At 40.3% G+C, this 21,648-nt stretch overlaps 2 protein-coding genes and 1 long non-coding RNA gene across 6 annotated transcripts in view; 1 reads left to right on the top strand and 2 right to left on the bottom strand.

Annotated features, from left to right (window-relative positions):
- The window catches only part of cep120 (centrosomal protein 120), a 34,988-nt gene extending 34,050 nt beyond the window's left edge, over positions 1-938 (bottom strand). For all 3 annotated transcript variants that reach the window (XM_085476300.1, XM_085476301.1, XM_085476299.1), the window contains exon 1: positions 880-938. In XM_085476300.1, coding sequence (XP_085332426.1) covers positions 880-928 — 49 coding nt within the window. In that variant the 5' untranslated portion in view covers positions 929-938. The remainder of the gene's footprint in view (positions 1-879) is intronic.
- Positions 939-968: 30 nt separating this feature from the next.
- LOC146697518 (uncharacterized) overlaps positions 969-21,648 on the top strand; it is a 70,894-nt gene continuing 50,214 nt past the window's right edge. The window contains exons 1-2 of the long non-coding RNA XR_014923411.1: positions 969-1,030; positions 6,182-6,305. This is a non-coding gene — a long non-coding RNA (uncharacterized LOC146697518). The remainder of the gene's footprint in view (positions 1,031-6,181; positions 6,306-21,648) is intronic.
- znf608 (zinc finger protein 608) overlaps positions 2,412-21,648 on the bottom strand; it is a 70,852-nt gene continuing 51,615 nt past the window's right edge. The window contains exons 4-9 of one of the 2 annotated variants that reach the window (XM_085476298.1): positions 15,148-16,846; positions 12,987-13,464; positions 11,507-11,676; positions 10,037-10,184; positions 8,569-8,625; positions 2,412-6,281 (exon numbers count right to left, since the gene is read on the bottom strand). In XM_085476298.1, coding sequence (XP_085332424.1) covers positions 6,262-6,281; positions 8,569-8,625; positions 10,037-10,184; positions 11,507-11,676; positions 12,987-13,464; positions 15,148-16,846 — 2,572 coding nt within the window. In that variant the 3' untranslated portion in view covers positions 2,412-6,261. Of the gene's footprint in view, positions 6,282-8,568; positions 8,626-10,036; positions 10,185-11,506; positions 11,677-12,986; positions 13,465-14,406; positions 16,847-21,648 lie in introns of both variants that reach the window. The other variant, XM_085476297.1, reaches the window with a different exon arrangement.

Raw genomic sequence — 21,648 nt, forward strand, 5'->3', positions numbered from 1 at the left:
ACTGGTTACACAGATGCTGATCAATTCTCTACTTTGTCCCACTTTCTATTATGTACATCAAAAAGGTTTTGATGTACACAGCAGAGAAGCACTATATAAGAATCAGTCCATTTACTTTTTACCATCTAAGTAGCTGTATTAAATGATCATGACGTCAGTATAAATCAATATGTGACTATGACTTTTTCGTTAATTGAGCTGGCCATTAATGTCATGGTAAATTTGGCCTTTTAATTCGAAATAATTTAAAACTCTTGCATTCAATTCTTGTTTGTGAATGTCACTAAAGATGTATGCTGTATAACTACTCCACCTTATAAAAAGAACAGTTTAAAGAAATAATATAAAGGCCAACAAAGGCCAAACAGGTGAACAAGAGACAGAAAGCAGTGAAATCCCACATGGGGTGTTGCACCTGGCCACCCTATCTGCTGTGTGCTGAGCCACAAATCAGAATACTGATGCATTATCTCTGAAAGCCTGAATTCATCAAAACACCAACACAATGTGATGACTTGCAAATTCAACGATGACATAGAAAGTCATAGGTGTAAGAAGCTTTCTCAGCATAAATGACATTAACGTGGCTTCTATACTGTCCCCAGTGACAGGAATAGCTGCTTCACCAGCTTAGGGCGTGTCATTCGAACAGCAAACACTTAATGCCTCCTCAGCCTGGATTTAATTCACCGACCTGAGATCACCACCAACACTTGCAGCAGCAACAGGTTCGGCTTTTCCCCATGGGACTAACAACACCCGTTAAACGGCTGCAGTTGTGGTACCAACGAGTCAAACACGTCACGTATAAGCAAACATGGCTGGTAGCTCCAATGTAGGAGGGTTATCGGAGGATATCCAGCTCTTTAAATCGCTCACCTTCCAGAATGGACAGAACGATGAGAAGTTGGTCAGTCTTCGCAGCCATGTTGACATTTGTACAGCAGGGAAGTGAAAAAAAAGTTTTATTCAAAATGGGAAAACTCTCCTTCCCGCCGCTGCTCAGCTGAGTTTTGACGAAGATGTCAAGGTAAAGAAACGTAGTTTACATAAAGAATAACTGTACGACCGTTACAGGCAGCAAACAGCCGCTTTGTTGTCAAGCTTTGGCGCCACCCATTTTGTTTTCAAAGAGGAAGTGATGATAAAGGCGCCCGAGTTCTTAGCACCTCATGCTGGTTGGAGGTGGAACTGCAGTAAAAGTTAACCACTACTACTATTACTACTACTACCACTAGTACTGCTACGTCTGCTATTACTACCAGAGTTATTATAGTTTTGTGTTTTCTGAGTATTTTGTAATTTAGTTTTGATTTTTTTTTATTCTAATATAACTGATTTTCATTTAGTTTCCAGCGTGGGTTTACTTATTTAAATTGACTTCCTATAGTTTGAAAATGTTAATTTTGAAAGCATTATGTTAGCACATGGAGGGAATGTGCTGAACGTGATGTTTTGGACAGTCCTTGTTAACCACAGCCATGAATATGGTGGCCCTGAGAGGCCAAACGGACTGCAACTTAAGAAAACACCAGCAATAAAAAGAAAACGCTGCAAAAGCGACAAGGGAAATAGGAAAAGCGAAAACAGACTTCCAAAAGCACAAGGGAAGTGTTTCTGGGGAGACAATAACCCGACGCACCAGTTGCAGGAATTTATTATTACTGCTTTCAGTTTTCCTATTTCTGTTGTCGTTTTTCCTTTTTCTGTTTTGTTTTTTCCTATTTCCATTGTTGTTTTCCCTATTTCCGTTGTGTTCTGTGTGCTTTTGCAACCTTTTTTCTTATTGCTGGTGTTTTTTTTTAAGTTGCAGTCCGTTTGGCCTCTCAGGGCCACCGTACATGAAGGCCTCAGGTAGGTTATGATAACAAATTTTTTTAACCAAATTAACATTAATGCTGAATTTAAACAAAGTTACTTTTGCAAGTTCACAAAATCGTTTCACTTATTTTTTTTAATCTTTTTTTATTATTTTTTTCAAGTCTAGTTTTCATTTTAGTTTAATTTTAGTTAGTATTAATTACCTTGATTACTACTATCAAGTAAGCAAAGAGCAACACACTTAAACCGAACTTCTAAATTCAACCATGTCAAATAATCATGTATTATTTTGAATGACTGACAGATTGTTCATTAATATGAATTAACTGAAATATTTTTGTCTTGTATTATTACTATTAGTATCATCTTCTAACCGTTTTCCAACAGGACCCTATAAATCACTTGTACCTTGCAGAGGACAGATGTTTGCCTGTCATATGCAAGGTGTTACACTTCATCACATAAAACTGTTTTTCACACAGTTATTTTTCAAACATTTAAAAAGCCAATGGTCAACATGCTGTTGAAACACAAATATCCTGAAGAAAGAAAGAAAGAAAGAAACAAAAAAAACCTTCACTGACCAAAAATGTATATAAACATCCTTTAATCATGATTGCCAAACATATGAATTAAGGCATATACAGTATAAAAAAGCAACAGCAGGTTTCATGTTTTTGTACGTTTTCAGTGTGTGAATAACTGGATATACCAGGTGGATGAATTGAACATACCAAGCAGCCTTTTAAAGACAACACTGTGTCTCCCAAAAGTTGACAGCATCTTGTAAACAGAGTTCATAGCACTATATTCAAGTAATAGAATGATCACTGATACTATGCAGGTAAGGTGTTGTGAGTGAGGCAGAGCTACTCATAGACAAGGTAGACCACTGGGATGATGTCGTCAGTCAAGGGGCCACAAGAGGTTATTTATAATAAAAACAATTATACAAAAAGGAAGCCCCCTACTGTTCAGTAGGGCTATAACCCCAGTGCACACTTTCCTGGCGAGGTTATAGTCACAATCGTTTGTTGAGTGCTCATTTGTTAAAACATGATTATTCTGTTAATTATATAGGGGGGCCATTTAATCTAATGGCTGTCTCTACTTTGTGATCTCCAATTTTCTGTGATATTTGATCTATTTGATTCACCTTTCATATAAAGGCTATTGTCTAATTAATACACACAAATACACATACTGCAGCACTGTGATATTGAGCTACTCATGTCTTTAGCCTAAACCAATAGTCATTAGTCAGTGCTTCCAAATTTTTGGAGATCATACTGGTCATACTTGGAACTGTTCTGAGTCTGTAGCTGATATCGAAACCATTAACTGGCCCTCACTCTCAGCCATAATCCTCTTGACATGGTGGCTATTGATAATAGCTGACCATCCAGAGGCTTTTGGATCAGAGGGCTGGTGAAATAAGCCTTGGATTATTTGCTTGACTGACAACCTGAAACTATATTTGCGGAAACAGCCTATTAGAGGTCTACTGTTGGTCTTTTTAAGCACATATGCCAGATATAAACATTATCACTCTGACAGTAGTTCTCCAGTGAGTTTTGAACAAATTTTGGATCATCTGTAAACATACATGCATCTACTGAACCTTATTTAAGCTGGCAGTGGTACAACACCAATGGTAAAGTCAGACCTTTGTGTCTATCAGGGACTCTGCTGTGAGCTAGTTAACTTGTAGAAAGCATGGGAGCAAGAGCACGAGCAGGGCGAAGGATTGTGGCACTCCACATATACAGTATGTCCCCACAGTCATCACTGACAATACAAATGTGGGCATTTCAACAAAAGGATGGCCAGTGTGCATCCACTTTTCATTATTTGAGTGCAGATTTGATCTCATTAGATATTTCTGGCAACTTTTCTATCACTGTAAGTGTCATTGAAAATAAATATTGTAATCAAACCAACTATTTTTTTCCTAGAGCCCAAGAATCTTAAAATATTCTGTTGTATGCATCTAAAAACTGTTTAGATGGCAAAATGTTGTAATCGAAACTGAGCAGAATCTCATGCAAGTCAATGATTTAATGCACAATGTGAAAAAACAAAAGAATAACAAGAAAACAGAAGTCAACCCCAAGTTCACAGTCTGCATCTAGTCGTTCCATTTGATAAACAAATCGGTGCCAGTTATTGTTTTTGGTTTTTTGCCATCAACTCACTATTTTACCTGAGTGAAAATACCATGTTTCAGACAGCCTCGAGGTTATTGTAAATGATTTCCATTAGAAAGGAAAACGTTCACTGGACTTATCCTTCACAGAGAGGTATTTTAACAACAGAATTTATAAGCCCCAGTCTGTACATCTGACTTCAAAATCACTTTGACATTAAGCCTTGACGTTTGCTCTTTCCAAGCTGTTTAACTTGAGCTCATCAGATTAGACGTATCATGTCACATATCACATGATCTTTCACAGTAGATCAAACTATAACTGTTCTAATTTGCATTTTTTAGTCTATTTATAGACTTTTAGAGTAATCTGTATTTGACATGACTGCGAGCTCCAGAACTTCAGTTAGATGGACCCTGAGCATGCCTCAAAAAACAATTCAGCTTTTGAAAACACGATCCCTATATTACTCATAGCCGCTGCTAAACACTGTTGTTTTCGCTGATTTTATCAGTCTGGCTTGCTCGTGCATGCAAAAACATGCATGCGATGCTGCTGTTGAATTGCAGTCTTTCTAATAGCTGCTGGAGGCTAGCTCCAAAATGAATCAATGCTCCTGCAAAAAATGTAGCTATAAAATTAGTTAATTCTGCTCTTTCATAAGAACTCTATAAGGGATGAATCAATTTTTCTGCTCAGCTTTGGATTTTGTTAAGGCTGGCAGGTGTGCCAACCCAGGTAGCTGTACCTGATCACTGTCTGCTAGCCTGCACCTCTTCTCCTAATCGGAGTCTCTAAACTGGATCTCTCAACTGTGTTTGTGCCGTTGGTGCCATTTGAAACATTTTTAACAAAACTCTATATACATTCTACATTGTATGACCTGCTGCGCAGGACATGCTCGTGCAAATAAAATTTAATTGTGCTTAAGTTATAGTTAGTAATTAGTGCTATGTAAATTTCTCTTATATAGCACTAATTAGCAGATATCTGTGTCTGTGCATTGCACTGTTAGAGTCTATGGATGTAACTAGCTAGCTGATAACTTAGCACCCCACTCCCGAGGCCAAATATGAACTCCAAACAGACTAACATGGTGGGGACCAAAATGGTAAAGGTGAGGCTTCAAAAGTAAAGGAAGTCACAGTGGCCATGTCCTTCTCTGATGTACAAAGCTCAGATGAATGTGATGTAGATTTGCAATGCGTTCAAAAGAAATCATCTGTTACTTATACTTCACTCAACAGTGGCCTAAATATAGCACACCTGAAAAACTATCTGTACGCAAATAATGAAAGTGCATCCAGTAGGTGTGAAGATATTTCACAGACACTAACATCCCTCAGGCACACTGCCACTCATAAGAAGCACAAACTGGGGCGAACTGATTGTATTCATCACGTATGCAGTCTAACCAATGACATCACCACATGTGCTGCAGATAAACTGAAGTCAGCGAGATAAACAGTGGCTCTGTTCCTGCCGGTCGTCCCCGCTCTGCCCTCTGCTCCCATACACGGCCGATGGAGATCAACATAGTGTACGATAAAGCATGTTAGTGCTCTGCCATGAATCTGTACAGAATATATACACCACTGGGTTCCTACATGGCACTGGGCAGGTCAATGTGAAGGTTTACTCTCACATAAAGACAATACAATCAACATGGTTACGCTCAAGTTACAGGTTAGTAATACAAATGTAGCGTCAGCACTATGGAGGGAGGAGGACTTCCACTTCAATAATCATAATGAGAATAATAAGGATAATAATAGACTTTTTAGCTTCCTAATGCTGTTTTTGTCCCATTTTAAAAAAAAAAAACAGATCCACACTAATGTGGTAAAGTGTAAGTCATCATCAATACATTCAGTCATATCATCATCATAATACACGACAATAACTGTGCATTTCTAAAGTTAAGTACCACAGCCCTGGTTGGGCTGAGTGCACGGCGCTCTGGGATGTTTTGTTTCATACATGCCACCTGCTTCTGTCAAAACTCTGTAAAACCAAAAGCTCTAAAAGTCAGTGATTCTGGATTTATACAGGTAGTTCGTCCTCAAACAGGTCCTGGTCCTGCTTCCCGTCCTGCTGTCAGCTCATCAGTTCCTCTGTGATGAGTTATAAAAGTGGTTCTTCTTTTATTAGTAAGAAATGAAAGAAGTTTTTTTTTCTTGATTTTTTTTTCTTTTTTGTTCTCTGCCTCTCAGCGAGGCGAAGCTTATTCAACACCATGGAATTGATGTCTGATAAATCTGCCATTCCTCATGTGAGACGTGGTCACATGGTCCTACTTCTTCCCTTCGCTGTCTGTGGAGACAGGAAAAAAAAAAGGTAAACTTTACTACACTTAGGATTTATGCTGAACAGAAGTAGAGATGCATCTGTGCTGGGTGAAAACAGTCAGGCCTCCTGTTTAGATTTGACAACACAATTTCAATTACAAACACTGTTTATTAACTGCTATGATTGAAATTAATGCAGCATTATTGTGCTTTCTGTCATGTTTTTCAAGAACCAGGGTGGACAACCTGCTTCTTAATGTGTAAACATACCATAAAACTGGCTACATCTACTTGTTGTTATCTCATGTTAATGATATCCCTAACATTGCATGAATAGTTGTTATAGTCCATGAAAATTCTTCCTCCTCTCAGAGGACACTGAATCGTGTAAACTATAAATAGGACAGATTATGATTGTTTCACTTTGTATTTTTATTCTTTAAAGCTAATAGAGTCACTTTACATGATTAATCAAATGTAAATTATACCGGGCGTTGGTGCAGCCTCCTCAGTTCATCCTCTGTGTGACATTAAGATGTTTTCACTCCTGTTCATTGACGGTGACTCTCCCGTTAAAGGTACTTATTGTAAATTCTTGTGCTTAACACCAACTTCAAACTTTTCAGAATTAACTAAAGCTTTGAAAAGAACATTAAGATTCAACTGCTACATCTTTATGACCCGCACACATATATGCTGAAGAGATATCAACTGAAGCTGAACTGGGGCTGTGCTCTACTTTCGTGTAGTACCAATTTGTACCACAAGATGGCACAGTGAGTCAGTGTAACCTTGAAGCAACACCCATTTCTGTGGGAGCAGCTAAAAATAAATTAATGACTAGCACACATCCTGAAAATATCTCAATACAACTGAATACAGCATTTGATAAGATGCTGATACTGGCGGGAACTTTTTTGCTAAATTCTTAAAAAGATGATTAGAAAAGACACATTTAAGCCAGCCTTCTCCTGATTACTGTCCACTTACAAAAATAAGTTTTAAACATCAGGTGGGTGGGACATATGTGCCTGAGATGACCATATTAAGGATCTCCTTGCAACAGTATATTTATATAACAGAAAGCCAGTAAAATCGAAATAGGATCTCTTTTAAGGGGCATTTTATTATTTGTTCTTTCAAGTCGTTTTTTGTAACACAACTCTTTAATACCTGAAGGAAAAACAGAGATAATTGGTACATGATCTGCAGATGTCACTCCAGGAAGATTACAAATTGCTCCTGTTTTTGGATTCTACAGAGAAACGTGGATATTCTTCATTTCTCTGCAGCTGTGTGCCTCCACTGTTGCCATCACTGCTGTTAATCTCCTCCATTTCACAGCAATTTACATTTATAGACAACTGCAGTGTCTGCAGCAGTACTGTAATCATCACATTAAGCTTTTTAACTGCCTGTCAGGTTCCCTCTGGAATATTTTCACAATTTTAAGCAAACATGGTGATATATGGTTTATGAAAGTATATGGAAAACACTGGAGAGAGGGTAATGATCTACTGGAGGATAATTTCAGCAACGAGGTACGAGTGTCGCACAGCCGAATAAGCAGAGAGCTGTTATTCCCAGCAGAGAAGTTTCAGATATTAGATTTATTGACCTGGCAGACGGCATGAAAATGAGACAATTGTCCAGCTCGTTTTGCTCTCAGTTTGCATTTTATGAGAGAAAATTTTAGCCAATTCATTTCATGATATGAAAACCTGGTAGATAATTTATGAGTCTGTGAGCCACACTGAGAGCAGAACAGGATATTCTGCACATAAATGATGAGTAATTTCAGCAGTAAAACAACACCCTGGCCACTTCAGTACTCTGTGTGCCAGAGCTTTAATGCAAAAATGGGCCTAGTTTTTACAGTATTAATATCCAAGCTAACTTAGAAAATGCTTCCGTGATTTGAAGGCAATCTGCATTAAAAATCTAAGCAGCAGTTGTGCTTAATTTGTCTCCTTATTAGGGCGACATAAACCTTTCTTTTAAGAACTTGTACATGAAAAGAAATAATAAAAAATGAACTAAAGCAATATATAAAGTCTAACAATAAAAGCAGGCAAAACGATAAATATATGTGCAGTATATCAAGATCTTTAAAGACAGTGAATTAGAGACTAAAGAGCAGTATCCCAACAATGAGTCCATGCTGCTCCACCCTTTTCAATCAAAGTTGTACAAGGAAGTCTCAACAAAGATGTCTAGTCTATGTATTAAAGATGTTCTGGTCCATTTACCCTGGTTTCCCAGGTGGAACCAGTGAAGCTTTAACATAATTTCAGTGTGTGTTTCAAACGTACCAGTTGAGGAGTGCCCTGACACCTGCTGACTGGAGACCAGCGACCTGGAGCTCAACCCTTAAAAACATAGGAATAGGAACATGAAGAGAAAGTCAGCTGTGATCAATGTTGGAGTTGTTACTCAAAAAAAGGTCATGTATTACTTTACTTTTTGAAACAGGTAATGAACTACATTCCTCAGCTGGTACCTGAGGAAAGTCATTTATTTAATACAACTTCTCCTTTGTGACATCACGTATGCTTTGCATGGCCTGAGATGCACTGTCAGATAATTACCAATTAACAGTATGAGAGTAATGTGTGACTTAAGTCTTTTAGAGCCTATGTCGTAGTACACTCAAGTGGCCGACACTGTTGCCACCATGTGTGTGTTGTGTGCATGCAATGCTCTGCAGTTCCACTGCCAATACACTACTTGGTGCTGAAGATTCTCTCTTTGAATTGATCCATTGTCTACAGCAGCGGTCCCCAACCCCCGGGCCTCGGACCGGTACCGGTCCGTGAGTCGTTTGGTACCGGGCCACGAGAGTTGAGGCTCAGGTGTGAAATGTATAGTTTTCAGGGTTTTTATCGGTTTTGAGCGTTATTTTGTTATCGTTTTTATCGTTAACTCGGTTTTCCTGGGTCTTTTCACGTGTGTTATGAATAAATCTTCTTTTTTTCAGTACCGGTACTAGTTTTATTTTGTCGTATTTATCCGCGACACCTTAAAGGCCGGTCCATGAAAATAATGTCGGGCATAAACCGGTCCGTGGTGCAAAAAAGGTTGGGGACCGCTGGTCTACAGGATGAGCCAATCACAGTTGATTACAATCTCTGTTAATGTGACATCCTGTTACATTTCTAGGGAGATGCATGTGAGGTTATGGCGTAAGTTAAAGCACAGGGATTCAGAAAGGTTTGTGGTTATGGTGCATCTATGGCATAGATTTATCACAGAAGCTTAAATCTCACTTTAGGCTGTAGCCCCACACAATGATACAAATCTCTATGCTAACCAGGACAAACACACAAAATGTGTTTTCAGTGTTTAAGAGCAAACATCAGGTTGACAACAAAGCTGAAAATCAGCAAAAGGAGTCACGTTAGCAACAGCTTTTTCGGCTTTTTGGTCTGTTTCCACTTTAATATTAGCTTCTCACCCGTTTTGTGCAATTAGAGTAGAAGTATTATTGATGTGTCCACTCCTGAAAACTTGCAACCACTCAACTAATTTTTGCCTCCCTGCACATGATGTGAAGTCATCTAATTGTAGCATGTGCAGGAATAAAATGCACGTTTGATTTTTTTATTTTGAAATCCATCAATCCTGTAGGTAACTGAAGAACTTTCTTAATGCAAGTAACACCATAACTGTAATGTGATTACTATGTTACAGAAAAATGTAATGTGATTCCAGTAACATGTTATTTTGTATAGCATATCTCATTATCTAAACACTGTCTGCGTTTGTTTTGCAGATTCATACCTTGGTAGATGTCATACTGTCCTGACATCAGATTGTAGCTCATACCCAGGTGTGTGTGATGGTGTGTGTGGAGGTGTCGGGCGAATGACACATGGTTCCTCTCTCTCTCCGTCTCTCTCTCTCCCTCAGGGGATCCCTTCTCACCAGGCTACAAACACACACACACACGCACGCACATACACATACAGACATACACACACACGCTTACACTGTGCCTTTCACTTTTCTGTCTCCATAAGATTTTAGATGTGATCACTATTTTGATCTATTACATTCACATCATGCCAAGAGAAGTTATTTTATATTGACAAAATCAAATCAAGAATTATCTTGGCTAATTTTGCCAAGCTTAAGAAAAAAATGCAAAATTGTATCTCTAGGATTTTTTCAGCAAACAGCAAAAGGTTTGTTTCTGCCTTCTGAAGTGACCCATGTAAGACAAGACATCCTGAAACAGTCATGCCTTTGTTAACAAGTTTGCATGGTGATAGTGTTTAAATACACACATATTCAGGCCTATAATAAGAAGCTAATGAGTAAAATCCAAGTTCAGGTTGGGAGATGTTATATATGAGATAAGCAGCCACCACTTACAGACTAGCCAAAATACCCTTACCAATCCTGGAAGAGCCTGTGGACCACAAACCATGATGTAGGAGGAGCATCTATAGGTTTTAGTGTCAGTCTGAAGTCGAAAAGTAAAGTCAAAAGTTGTGCATGTTTTGTTGCGTACATTGTGTTAGAAGCAACTTGATTCCTGCTTTTCTCCTGTTACCTGCAGGCTACTGTAAAACATTTTTGGTTCTTTAAGCTTTAATATATGCGCCTTAAACTTGTTAAAAAATGAGACTTCTAAGTGTGCTAATATTCAAATGATTTTATTTTTCTTTAACTGTTAAACTTCACAAAGGCTAAAACTGTCTAGGGCACATCTAAACACTCATTTAATGGAATAGAAATATAATCCATCAGACAGTTAACTTATACAGTCAACATTTTCCGGCTTTACTTTGTGGTTTCCAGGCTGAACTTTATTAATATAATAAGTCCAGTCTTTACGAACCAAATCATTTGCGGGACACCCACATGCAGGGCTTTTAGTATATTTTTCCTCTCTCTCTCTGTTGCTTTGTCTGCAAAGGAAAAACAAAACAATAACCTGATTATAAAAATAATCCTAAAACCTTCTTTGCACATGTATGTGTTGAGGTCGTCACAATAGTTTCCTATTTAGGGGTTTATAAGGCATGTTTATGCCACGCTGATGTTATGTGATGGTCTTCATGAGTGACTGCTTTAAATGCAGAGTGGAATCAAAGCAGGCTACCATTTTTACCCCCATCTTTATCTTTCCCTGAGGTGTTTTTCCTGTCTGAGGAAGATATCAGATCTGTGTCGTGTGAAGGAAAACAAACATCAGAAGTGTGTCGCTGTGAGCTGGAGTGTGGATGTGGCAGTAAAGCCTCTCACAGCAGGTGATTTTCCGTGATACTGATGGCTCTGCTGCTGCAGCAGCTCCATGGCTGAGGATGAGGATGAGTCGCTGCTCTGCTTGCTGCTCACCGCTCCTCCTCTGCCGGGTGGTGTCACCTCCGATTCTTCCCTGCCTGCTGTCTTACCGTACAGAGGATAATGAAAACCTATGACGACAAACACAGAAACAAAGAAACAGGCACACAGTAACTTTACATATCTATAAAAAATACAAATTATATTACCAACTCCAAACCAGTACATTCATTTGCAATACTTAACATGATATATATGATATTTATACTTGCACTTATTAAACTTTATTATAAATCTAAATGAATTGCACTTTACATTTTTAAGAAATACACAACGTAGCTATGTGACACTACTAAAACTCATATATGCAAATTGATATATTTATAATTTGCCACCAAATACTCAAAACCTTTGAATTTTCTGACAGTTATTTCATGGTTCAGGCTTTAAAGAATTAACTAAGCCAAAAATAATCAAGAAAATTTCTTAATATAGTTTTGCATGTTAAGCAAACTCATCTTTTGCTGTATATGAACAAGGAGAATGAACAGACGCAATATATATGAGAGATTATGTTGTGAATTGGAATTCAGTTTCATAAATAAAGGCCTGCTGTTGCAGTTGCCTTTCATACTCCAGTATAGGGGGCAGCATTGTGTGACAATATCCTTTCAGACAAAGGACCCCCAGCCATCCTGCTGAGGCTGAGCTGTCATCAGCTGTGAATGAAGAATGAGTGACTCACCGGAGAAGCAAATTTATATATTGCTCAGTTATGTTCACTGATATTCTCAGTATTCACAAAGTGTTGGGAGATTAGACTATGTGCAGCGGAGCACTGCATAACGTATGTGATGTGTGTAAGTGTACGCACTTCAGACTGCACAGGCAAGTGAACAACCCACTTCTTTTTGTGTGAGGGGAACAAAGAAGAAATGCTTGACTGTTTTATAGTCAGCTCATCTTCCTGGTATCTTAGGATGTTAAAAAGCACAAACCTGATGCGACATGCCAGATAAACACCAGCCTCTGTAATCAGTGAAGGGTATTTTATTTGCTGAATGACAGCAGGTAAAACTCATATGATGGCTAATACTATGTAACTATGCATCTTCACTCATTTAAAAGCCTTTCAGTGATTCAGTTTCAACTAGCACATCAATTCTTGTTATTGCTTCAGCTTAAACTTCAAACTGAATGTTTCAGATGTAGCACTCTACTGTATTTTAATGTGAATACGCAAGTATAAGTGTAAACAAGAACTTTAGCTAAACTACTTAGCTGAGCCGAGACTAAATGGTGGAAACAGAGGTAAATAGCTAACAGTTCCCTAGATTAATTTTTGCATTGTTCCGCCTTTGTCTTCTGAGCTCTTATAACATATTTACCAAAATGTTGAACTACGCCCTTAACATTAACTCCGACCTTCACTCAGTCTTACCTGGGTAATTGTGGACCAGGGTTGGGGATACCCCTCTGTAGGAGCCCCCACTGCTCTCGCACATTGCCAGGTAGGGTTGATAGGAGGAGTGCTGGTACTGAATGTAGGGCTGCTGAGGGGTCATTGGAGGAGAAACTGCCGCCCGGGCACTTTGTGACTCCTCAGACAGCCCTCCCATTGGCTCCTGGCCCTGATCATCCAGCCCTTCCAGCCTGTCTGAATCCTCCGTGTCGATGGCAGGCGGGAGATCGTGCGGTGCATGGACCCTGGCTTTTTTAGCATCTGCACCCACAACTCCTCCTCTTTCTCCTCCACCTCCTCCTCCTGAAGTCATCTTGGCTCCGGCAGGCTCCATGGTAGCTCCCCATTCTTTTCCACTGTCTGATTCGCCCTCCTCAGCCTCCTCCCCATGCTGACTCTGTAGCTCTGAGTATTTGCTGTGAGCGAGGCGGTGAGCCCAGGTGGGGCCGTCTGAGGGCTAGATCGATGGGGACAAGTGTTGGTGCTACTTGCAGTGTTTCCCCTATAATTCTTTGTTAACAGTGGTGGGTGGGAGTCATTTTGGGGTTGGTTCAACTCCAGTCCACGTCTGTCCCAGTTTGTGTTTACACGGGTAGTCGAAGGGCTAAAACTAAATGCCTTTTTTTGGATTAAGTCTAAATGTTATCTCTTTGTCTCTTGGGATTTTTGGAGGAAAAGCAAAGCAAATTTATGACTTTCATTGCACATTTTCTTTTTAACAGGGGTGGAAAATTTCTTGTTGCGGCGGCCCACCGCTGCTGAATGACTATAGAGGAAACACTGAGTGAACAGAGCCATAGACAGACCATCTATCACTGGCTCTGGGTGTGATGTTGATGAAGGATGACGACGTTTCAACAGCAGGCGGCCATTCAGAAGTGGGATGTGAAGACTGTGGCGTCCCTCTCAATGACACGAATCAAGACACGCCTCACACATGATCAAGTGCAGAATTTAGGCCAAGAAAAAAAAGAACCTACCCTCCCCAACGCAGCTTTCGCTCAATTTGTACAGCCTTTGTTTGTTTTTTCTTTTTTACATCAGCATGGCTAGAGTCAGCGATTAATCGCATTGTGAGAAGACATGGGTTACAAATCTGTACAAGCTTACGGGTTAGAAAGGGGTTTTTTTTAGCTTCTTTACAGCTAAGGTGGTAATTCTCTCTCTAAACATCAAAATCGTTTGCCTCCATCAAATCAAACAATTTTGAACGAAGTAGCATGTTAAAGTAGAGCTACACCACCACAGAAGCCACATGGTCTTTTTTTATTAGCACCTATTGGTTTAGCTGTACACACTGTGTGATTAATCTCTTTGTGACACTCAACAGCAGTCATTAAAGCACACCAACAACACCATCAGCGGCGGCGGCAGGTTATAGACACAGGGAGAAACTTACACTGGAAAAGGAAACATTTGAGTCCAGATCTGTCTGACTGTTTGGGTTGTGGAGTGATGAAGAAGAGGAAGAGGAGGGTGACTTGATGTCATCACAGTCTTTCATTGAGACCTGGTGCTGGTCCACCATGCCACTGTGCACTGACTTTATGCCCAGGCTCTGTCCCCTTTCTCCCCTCTCACTCATCTCTACATAGGACAGGACAGGTTTGGGACAGCAACCTTTAGCACCGTCTGGACCTTTACCTAGCATGGGTCCACCAGCTGAACACCCAACCATATGTTTAACTTCCTCACTGTCTCTCACAGTCTGTGCCCTCTGCTTGGCACTGGATGTCTGGTCACAGCATTTGGAAGATAATAACAGTTTTTGGTCCATGTACAGTCCCCTTGAATACTGGCCATAATATAGGGACTGGGCCAAAGCTGTCTGGGTCTGACTCATAGCCAGCTGTAGCTGAGACTGAGGTGGTCCGTCACCTTTCTTGGAATCAGAGAACTCGTGGGAGGAGTTTTTATCCTCCTCTTTCATTTCTTCTTTTCTGTCTTTCCCCTTGCAGTCGTGGGCTGAGCTTTTGTGGAAAGTCATGTTGCTGCTGTTCTGCCTATCTGACTGCATGTATCCTGACAGGTAGTAGGGCTCATAACTATGGTAGTACGGGGACTGAGGGTCTTTTGATGACGGGGTGCATGCTGTGGGTGGAGTTTTACCAGAGTTACTATGGTTGCTGTTGGAGCTCACCTCGGAAGAAGTTGAGGAGCCAGACTTGGATCTGATTCCATCTGACCGACATTCGGAAGATCCCCCATCATCTGCAGCATCTGAGATGTCAGAGTAGGCGGGACTGTTATTCTTGCTGCTGCTGTCTGCTGTACCCAGGCAACTACCACTTGCATCAAGGCGTGATGAGCTACCAATAGAGGGACTGGGGGCATTGTCAGTAAAGGTGTAGACCTTGTCGGCCTCAGCACGAATACTGGCCATCCTGCTCTCTTGGCTCTCACTGAGTCCATTCATTACATCCTGCTTGCTGAGGTGTTCCTTTAGAAGGCTTCCAGAATTCTCTTTCACCCCAATTTTAGACCCAACACCATCATCCATTTTTATTCCACTGCTGTCTCCATTAGGTGTTCTCACTGCATCTTTGTTATGTTTGTCTTTAAGTCTCCGCTTTTCTTTTTTCCTGGTCTCCTTGCAGGTGACCAGCGTAGCTTTGACCAGGCTTGGCTCTACAACAATGCTTAACTTTGGCTTGATGGGTTTCAAAGGAAGATTTTTACTAGTGAGGCCTACAGCTGCCATAGGAGATGGCTGCTGTGAGTTAACAGCATCTGCTGTGCTGGATGGATATGTTGTGTTGGGTATGGCGATAAGTTTAGGGGGAGCAGGGGCTGGAGCAATTGGCCGGTTGGTCCTTGACTTGGACAGCTTCTCTACCTTCCCGTTGGCCTTCTTGCCCTTATCACAGGCATTTCCCTTTTTCTCGATCAAACCTTCAGCTTCCAGTTTGGGCATCTCGACTGAGGAGTTCCTGTCTGGGACCATGCAGTTCTCCAGAACCACAGTCATGTTAGATATGATTGGCAGATTGCTAAGGTCATCAATTAGACCATCTTTTAGCAGTGAGGTTCTTCTGGTTTTGGAGTTGGCTGTGGGGCTGTGGTCGGTACTGAGAAGAAGTCGTCTGTTTTTAGGTGACCCCACTGTGGTCACCTTATACAGAGGAGCATTTTTCTTTGAGGAGCTGTTGGTATTAGTGCTGTTGTTTGTCTCTGAGAGGTCATATGTCATGTTGCTGATGCTGTCCTCGCAGTCTGATAGCCGTTCTTCGCTCTCCCCATCCTTCATGGGTTCCAGTTCAGGCTTCCGCTGCTCCTCAACCTCCAGGTGTGCATGCGTCTGGTGGTAGCGCAGGCCATTGATGTGCTTATAGCGCTTAGTGCAGTTTGGGTGGGGGCAGTCAATGAGGATGGGTGGTGGTGGTGATGAAGCACAGCCTCCTCCTGGATCCATAAACGATGGGTCAGATTTACCCTGTGGTGTGGACGGGGCGCTTCGGGATTTTGCACGAATCCTCTTCCCATTGCCATTTTTAACGTCATCTGAGGACACCAGGCTGAGATCCAAGTCAGATGGTGGCTTGTTCTTTCGCTTCCCAGATGAGAGAGAGGCTGGTTTCACTTCCTCCACAGTGAAGAAAGAAGGAGGTGCTCGGCAGTTGCTGTTGATGAGGTTAAGACTGCCTCTTCTTCCTTTGCTGTGGATAGGTGCAGCTGTTCCGGCCACACCACCTCCGCGGCTCCTGTGCTGAGACAGACCACGGACTTTGGCAGCAGGGGTCGGCTCTACACAGGGTCGATCGGCCATGGCAATTCGCATACGCTTTCCCCGGCCGCGACCACCTGGTAACTCAGGGTCACTGGAGGGTGATTCACAAAACCTAGACAGAGGAGGAAAAAAACAATGAACTAAGTAAATTCCCTTTGATCAAATAACAGTCATACTAATCAATTAATCAAAAGCCCTTGATTAACTGATCATCTTTAAGTGTGACTAACTCTACAAAAGCAGAGTTTCTGACAGTTTTGAGGTGGGTAATAACACAATTCAATCGAGAAAAGACTTCTACAGCTGATCTTAGAGCTTTGAGAACGAACAGTTATTGCCCATAAATCTGGAAACGGTTAAAAGGCCATTCCCAAACAATTTGAGGCCCATCATTCTACCATAAGAAAGATTGTTCACAAATGGAAAAACATTCCTGGGAAAGTCCCAAAGAAGGATGTTCCAGCAAATTCACCCTAAGATCTGTCACGATCCTGGGTCTTATGACCCAGTGTTTTGAGTTTTAGTTCATTTTGATGTTTATAGTATGTTTAAGCTCATTAGGTCTCCTATGTTCATTTGCTTATTAGTTCCCCCTTGTGTTTCCAACCCATGTTAAGTCTCCCCTGCTCTTCATGTGTTTCATGTCTGTGTCTTACGTTGTCAAGTTCTGGTTGTCATGTCTGCGTCTCATTATGTTTCCTATTTTATTTTGAAGAGATCTTGTGTTTTTATTTTATGGTTTATGTTTTGAGTCCTTTGTTGTACTGTTTCTTGTTTCCCTAGGTCTCAGTTATGGTTATCATAGGTTTAGTTCTTTGGCTTTGTAATATGGCTTCCCTGTGTTCCATGTTGTGTCTACTGTGACGTTTTTGTACCATGTTTCAGGTTCCTACTGTATGTTCTGTCTCCCCAGTTGCTGTTAAGTTTACATGTCTAGAGTTCAGTCAGTGTGTTTCCTGTTTTACTTTGGAGGTCCGTGTCTCATGTCAGTGTTTCTAGTTTTGCTTCCTTTGTCTCGTCCAGCCTGATTACTCCCAGCTGTGCTCTCCTTCTGTGTCTTGTTCCCTCGTTATCCCTCTGTGTATTTGAGCCCTGTGTTTCTCTTTGTCAGTGTCGTAGTCCCCCTCATGGCTGTGTTTCCCTGTGTCAGTTTATCCATGCCCCAGTTTAGTTATGTTATATTTTTGTGCCATTCTGCAATAAAGCAGCTTTTTGAGTTTTATTCCTGCGTGGTGAGTTTTGCGTTTGGGTCCTTCTCTTGCCTGCACACAGCCGAAACATGACAAGATCAGACAATGTAATACTGCCAAAAGACAAGAGCTACTTCTACAGGTCTCTGTTAATCAAGGTGTTATATTGGTCAACTCAAAGTCCAGACTGTGACAAGTCTGCAATGCTCTGAACTTTAAGACCTCAATTAACTGAAGCCACGATGTAAAAAAGAGTGGGACAAAATTTTTGACAGTCATGTGAAAGACTGATAAAAGGACTTCTGGTTGACTTGTCCCAAAGTTCAAATCATTTGACTGGAGTAATCCTGGGCATGTTAAGTACAACAAAAAAATATAGTGTCAAGTAATAAATCAGATAAGACATGTGAGAGGACAGTTGTGCACTTCCAAAAACAACCCACACTGATGCCACAAAATACATAAAAATAATTAAACTCATTCTGCTCTGCGAAAGCAGCCTTTGTGTGAGTTAGAGAGGGAAGGTTATCCAGAAGGTAACTCTTTAAGTTCTGAATAATAGAAAAACAGAAATAGGAGAATGAGCAACTTAAAAAGTAACTGTGGAAAGTGCAATTTGGGTTAGTTAAGTTAGTAAGAAACTCTTTCAACATTGTACTTCCAAACAGTTTGCTTTGATTTTACTCTTCCACACAAGGAAATATGCTTCGAAAGTGAGAAAAGAAATTGCTTAAAGATGATGGCTGTGCTGTGATTTTGGCTCCAATAACATGTAAAATAATGAGACACAACAGAAGGTTTCTTACTTTTGTCTCTCTCGTACTGTGCTTACTAATGAGGATGAAGAGGGGTTGTCCTCTGATTGTTGGTGTTTTCCATCTAATACTGTAGGGTCTTTACCCTACAACACTGACTTGAGGTGACTGTTGCTGTAAACTATGAACTGAATGCTATTCAGGACAGCCCTAGTGTTGTTGTATTTGTAGAATATATATTCCATTATTTATTGTTGAGGTCATGACATCTTCCTTAAATCCTGAGCTGAAAACAAGATTCTCTTTTTCATGTCCATGCTTTTGTTCCTGAAAGGTTTTCATTTTTTATACCAAGAACAGCTTGTTCATATCATTACCCAAACTGAACTCCAGAATCAGACAGAGACCCCATGAGATAACATATTACCATTCAAGGCTCATCTGAACCAATTTACCCAGTCGTCAGGCATAAAAATCGACTTTTTTCTGTACAAAGCCTGCTCCTCTTTTGATAACATAAAAAAATCCTGTACAATCCACAGTTATCTCTGTATTTGATATGGAGACATTTTGTATTCACTTGCCGTCCCTTCTACTTTGAAGTCTTTTGATGCTGTTTACCTTGGTGCCTAGCATCTTAACACTGGAGATGCTTTTCCACACTCAGATATTGTTATTCATATCAAAAACCTGTCTGCTGTGATGAGAAAAATGCCTCACTTTATGTTTATCCGCAGTGTAAAGCATGGCTTTAGACGCCGGACTCTGAACCTTGCATCGGAGCTGGCCTTCTAATGCATTAATTATGACACGTTATCACAGGACTGATTTGTGTTAAATACCCAGTGAATAAATTCTGACCTTGGAAAAAGAGTTTTGGGTATTAATCACCTTATTAATGGAACGGACTGCAGAGCACGTTGAGACTAGACTTTCTCGTCTCCCTCTGTGATTTTAAAACGATGATATCTCACATTTTCTGTGATGTTTGTAATTGCTTTTTTCTCCATCAGTGTGTCCCTGAATGTCACAGAAGCAGCCGGAACATGCAACTGAAATTTTATGTATTTTCCTTTGACATTTCAAGGATATCTCTTCTATTTAAAACGTGTTTTTTAATCAACTGAGTGATGATGCTTTCCGACCACTCAACTTTTTAATAATCTGAAACTTATTTTTGATATTTCATCCAATTTTAGTTAAATCTTTCAGCTGCGTTTTCACTCAAAAATGGATGAATCAATCATAGAAGAGGAAGGGTTTTATTCCATTGAATTATATAACAAAACCCAGATTTGGTCACCATTGACAGACGTCCACACTGATGAGAACCCGAATGAATTTGGTGCCCGTTTTCTGAGATTAAGCAGTAATTGCCATGACAACAATCGTTTACATACAGGGTTGATAATTGAGAGGTTTCATCGGAGCGAGGAGGGACTGTCACATTTTCCACTCAACAATTACAAAAACCACTCATCGTTTATGAAACAGTTGAGATGTAGAGTGGAGAGCGTTTTTGTTAAAGCTCATCACAACAGCTGACAGCCCCAAAGCCAATTGAGCCCTTTTATCATTTTAGCAACATTAAAGCACTTTGAAGAAATAGGTGCTCTTTCCAGTTAATCAAATAAACAATCAGCAGCAAATAAAAGCCAATAACAATAAAATGATGAAACAAAACGCGATGGATCAAACAGGGAAATAAACCTGGCAGCAGTATGCCCTTAAGTGTGTTTACAGTGGGAATATGAATTGCTTGGGGCCTGATTTCAACAGTAAATGTCTGAGAGCTTATAAGAGAAACACACTGCGAAGCTCACAACCCAGCTTAGCAAACCAAATTGATGTTTTGAAAACCGAAATTCATACTAAACGACTGCTATAACCTTCAGCGCAGAGAAAAAAAACTGCTGCAAAAACCTCCTGGTGACTGTATTAAGCACCACATTAGCAGGCAAGGCTCTCTATTTAATCTTTAATAATACCTTTCTTTTTTGTCTAAATGAAAGTGAAAGACAGATCAAAATGAGCTTCCACCTAAAGACCTGACTTCTAGTTTTGAAATGTTAATGAAAATTATTTCACCACAGATGCCATCCTTGAGTAAGGAACCATCTTTTAGAAACTTAAAGTAAAGAAGGTCCAACACATTTTTCATTGATTAGTTTTTTCTTTGTCTGTCTGTCTTTTTTTGGCCTAGACTACTGAAACTTTTCTCTGGAAAAATCAATTCATTGCCATTGCAAACAACCCACACAATGCACTGTGGCGTGGGACCAGTACCAAACTGAAGTATAAAATTTAATGTGATATAAGTCCTGGAAAGGAGAATGGCCTGACATGATTTATAGCGGTCAGCAGCTCCAACCAAACCTCCCACTTGATTTGTCTGAGCTCCACTAGTCTTGTGTGTTTCAGTGTGAGTAAAGTTTGTCTTACATATTAGAGGAAGACTCGGCACCAGAGCATATGAACTTTGACAGGGGGACATCAACTCACTTTGCTATTTCATTAAAACACTCCCACACACAGCAAATAGATACACATGACTACTATCATTACTGTCGTTATGGATAAATAAGCTACTTGAAAGCATATCACAAACAAACGCACACAGTATGCTCATACAGAAATGTAGCCACAGACACAAAGTGCAAAATATCTCTCTTAGACTGCAAAGTGTAGAAAGCAGGAGATACATTTTCTCACAGACACAGTTAGTGTCTGTGAATGCAGAATATTCTCAACATGTTTCCATTTGTTTTGCAATTGTTAAGTGATATGATGCTTCAGAGCTAGCCTCACAAGCTGACGAATCTCTTCTTAGCTCCGAAGCAATGAGAGGGGTGCATCTCAAAATCTCTTGCCTAGGACCATCTGCTCCAAAGTCAGCGTCCTCCTCAGTCATGCTGGTTAGCGCTGTCGCTGCAAAAACACTAAGCTGTTAACTGAATAACTTGAGCTGC

This window comes from Copadichromis virginalis, linkage group LG12 (assembly GCF_057382275.1).
Source record: "Copadichromis virginalis isolate Kocher_CV1m ecotype Utaka linkage group LG12, C_Virginalis_male_GT1.1, whole genome shotgun sequence".
Classification (NCBI taxonomy): Eukaryota; Metazoa; Chordata; class Actinopteri; order Cichliformes; family Cichlidae; genus Copadichromis; species Copadichromis virginalis.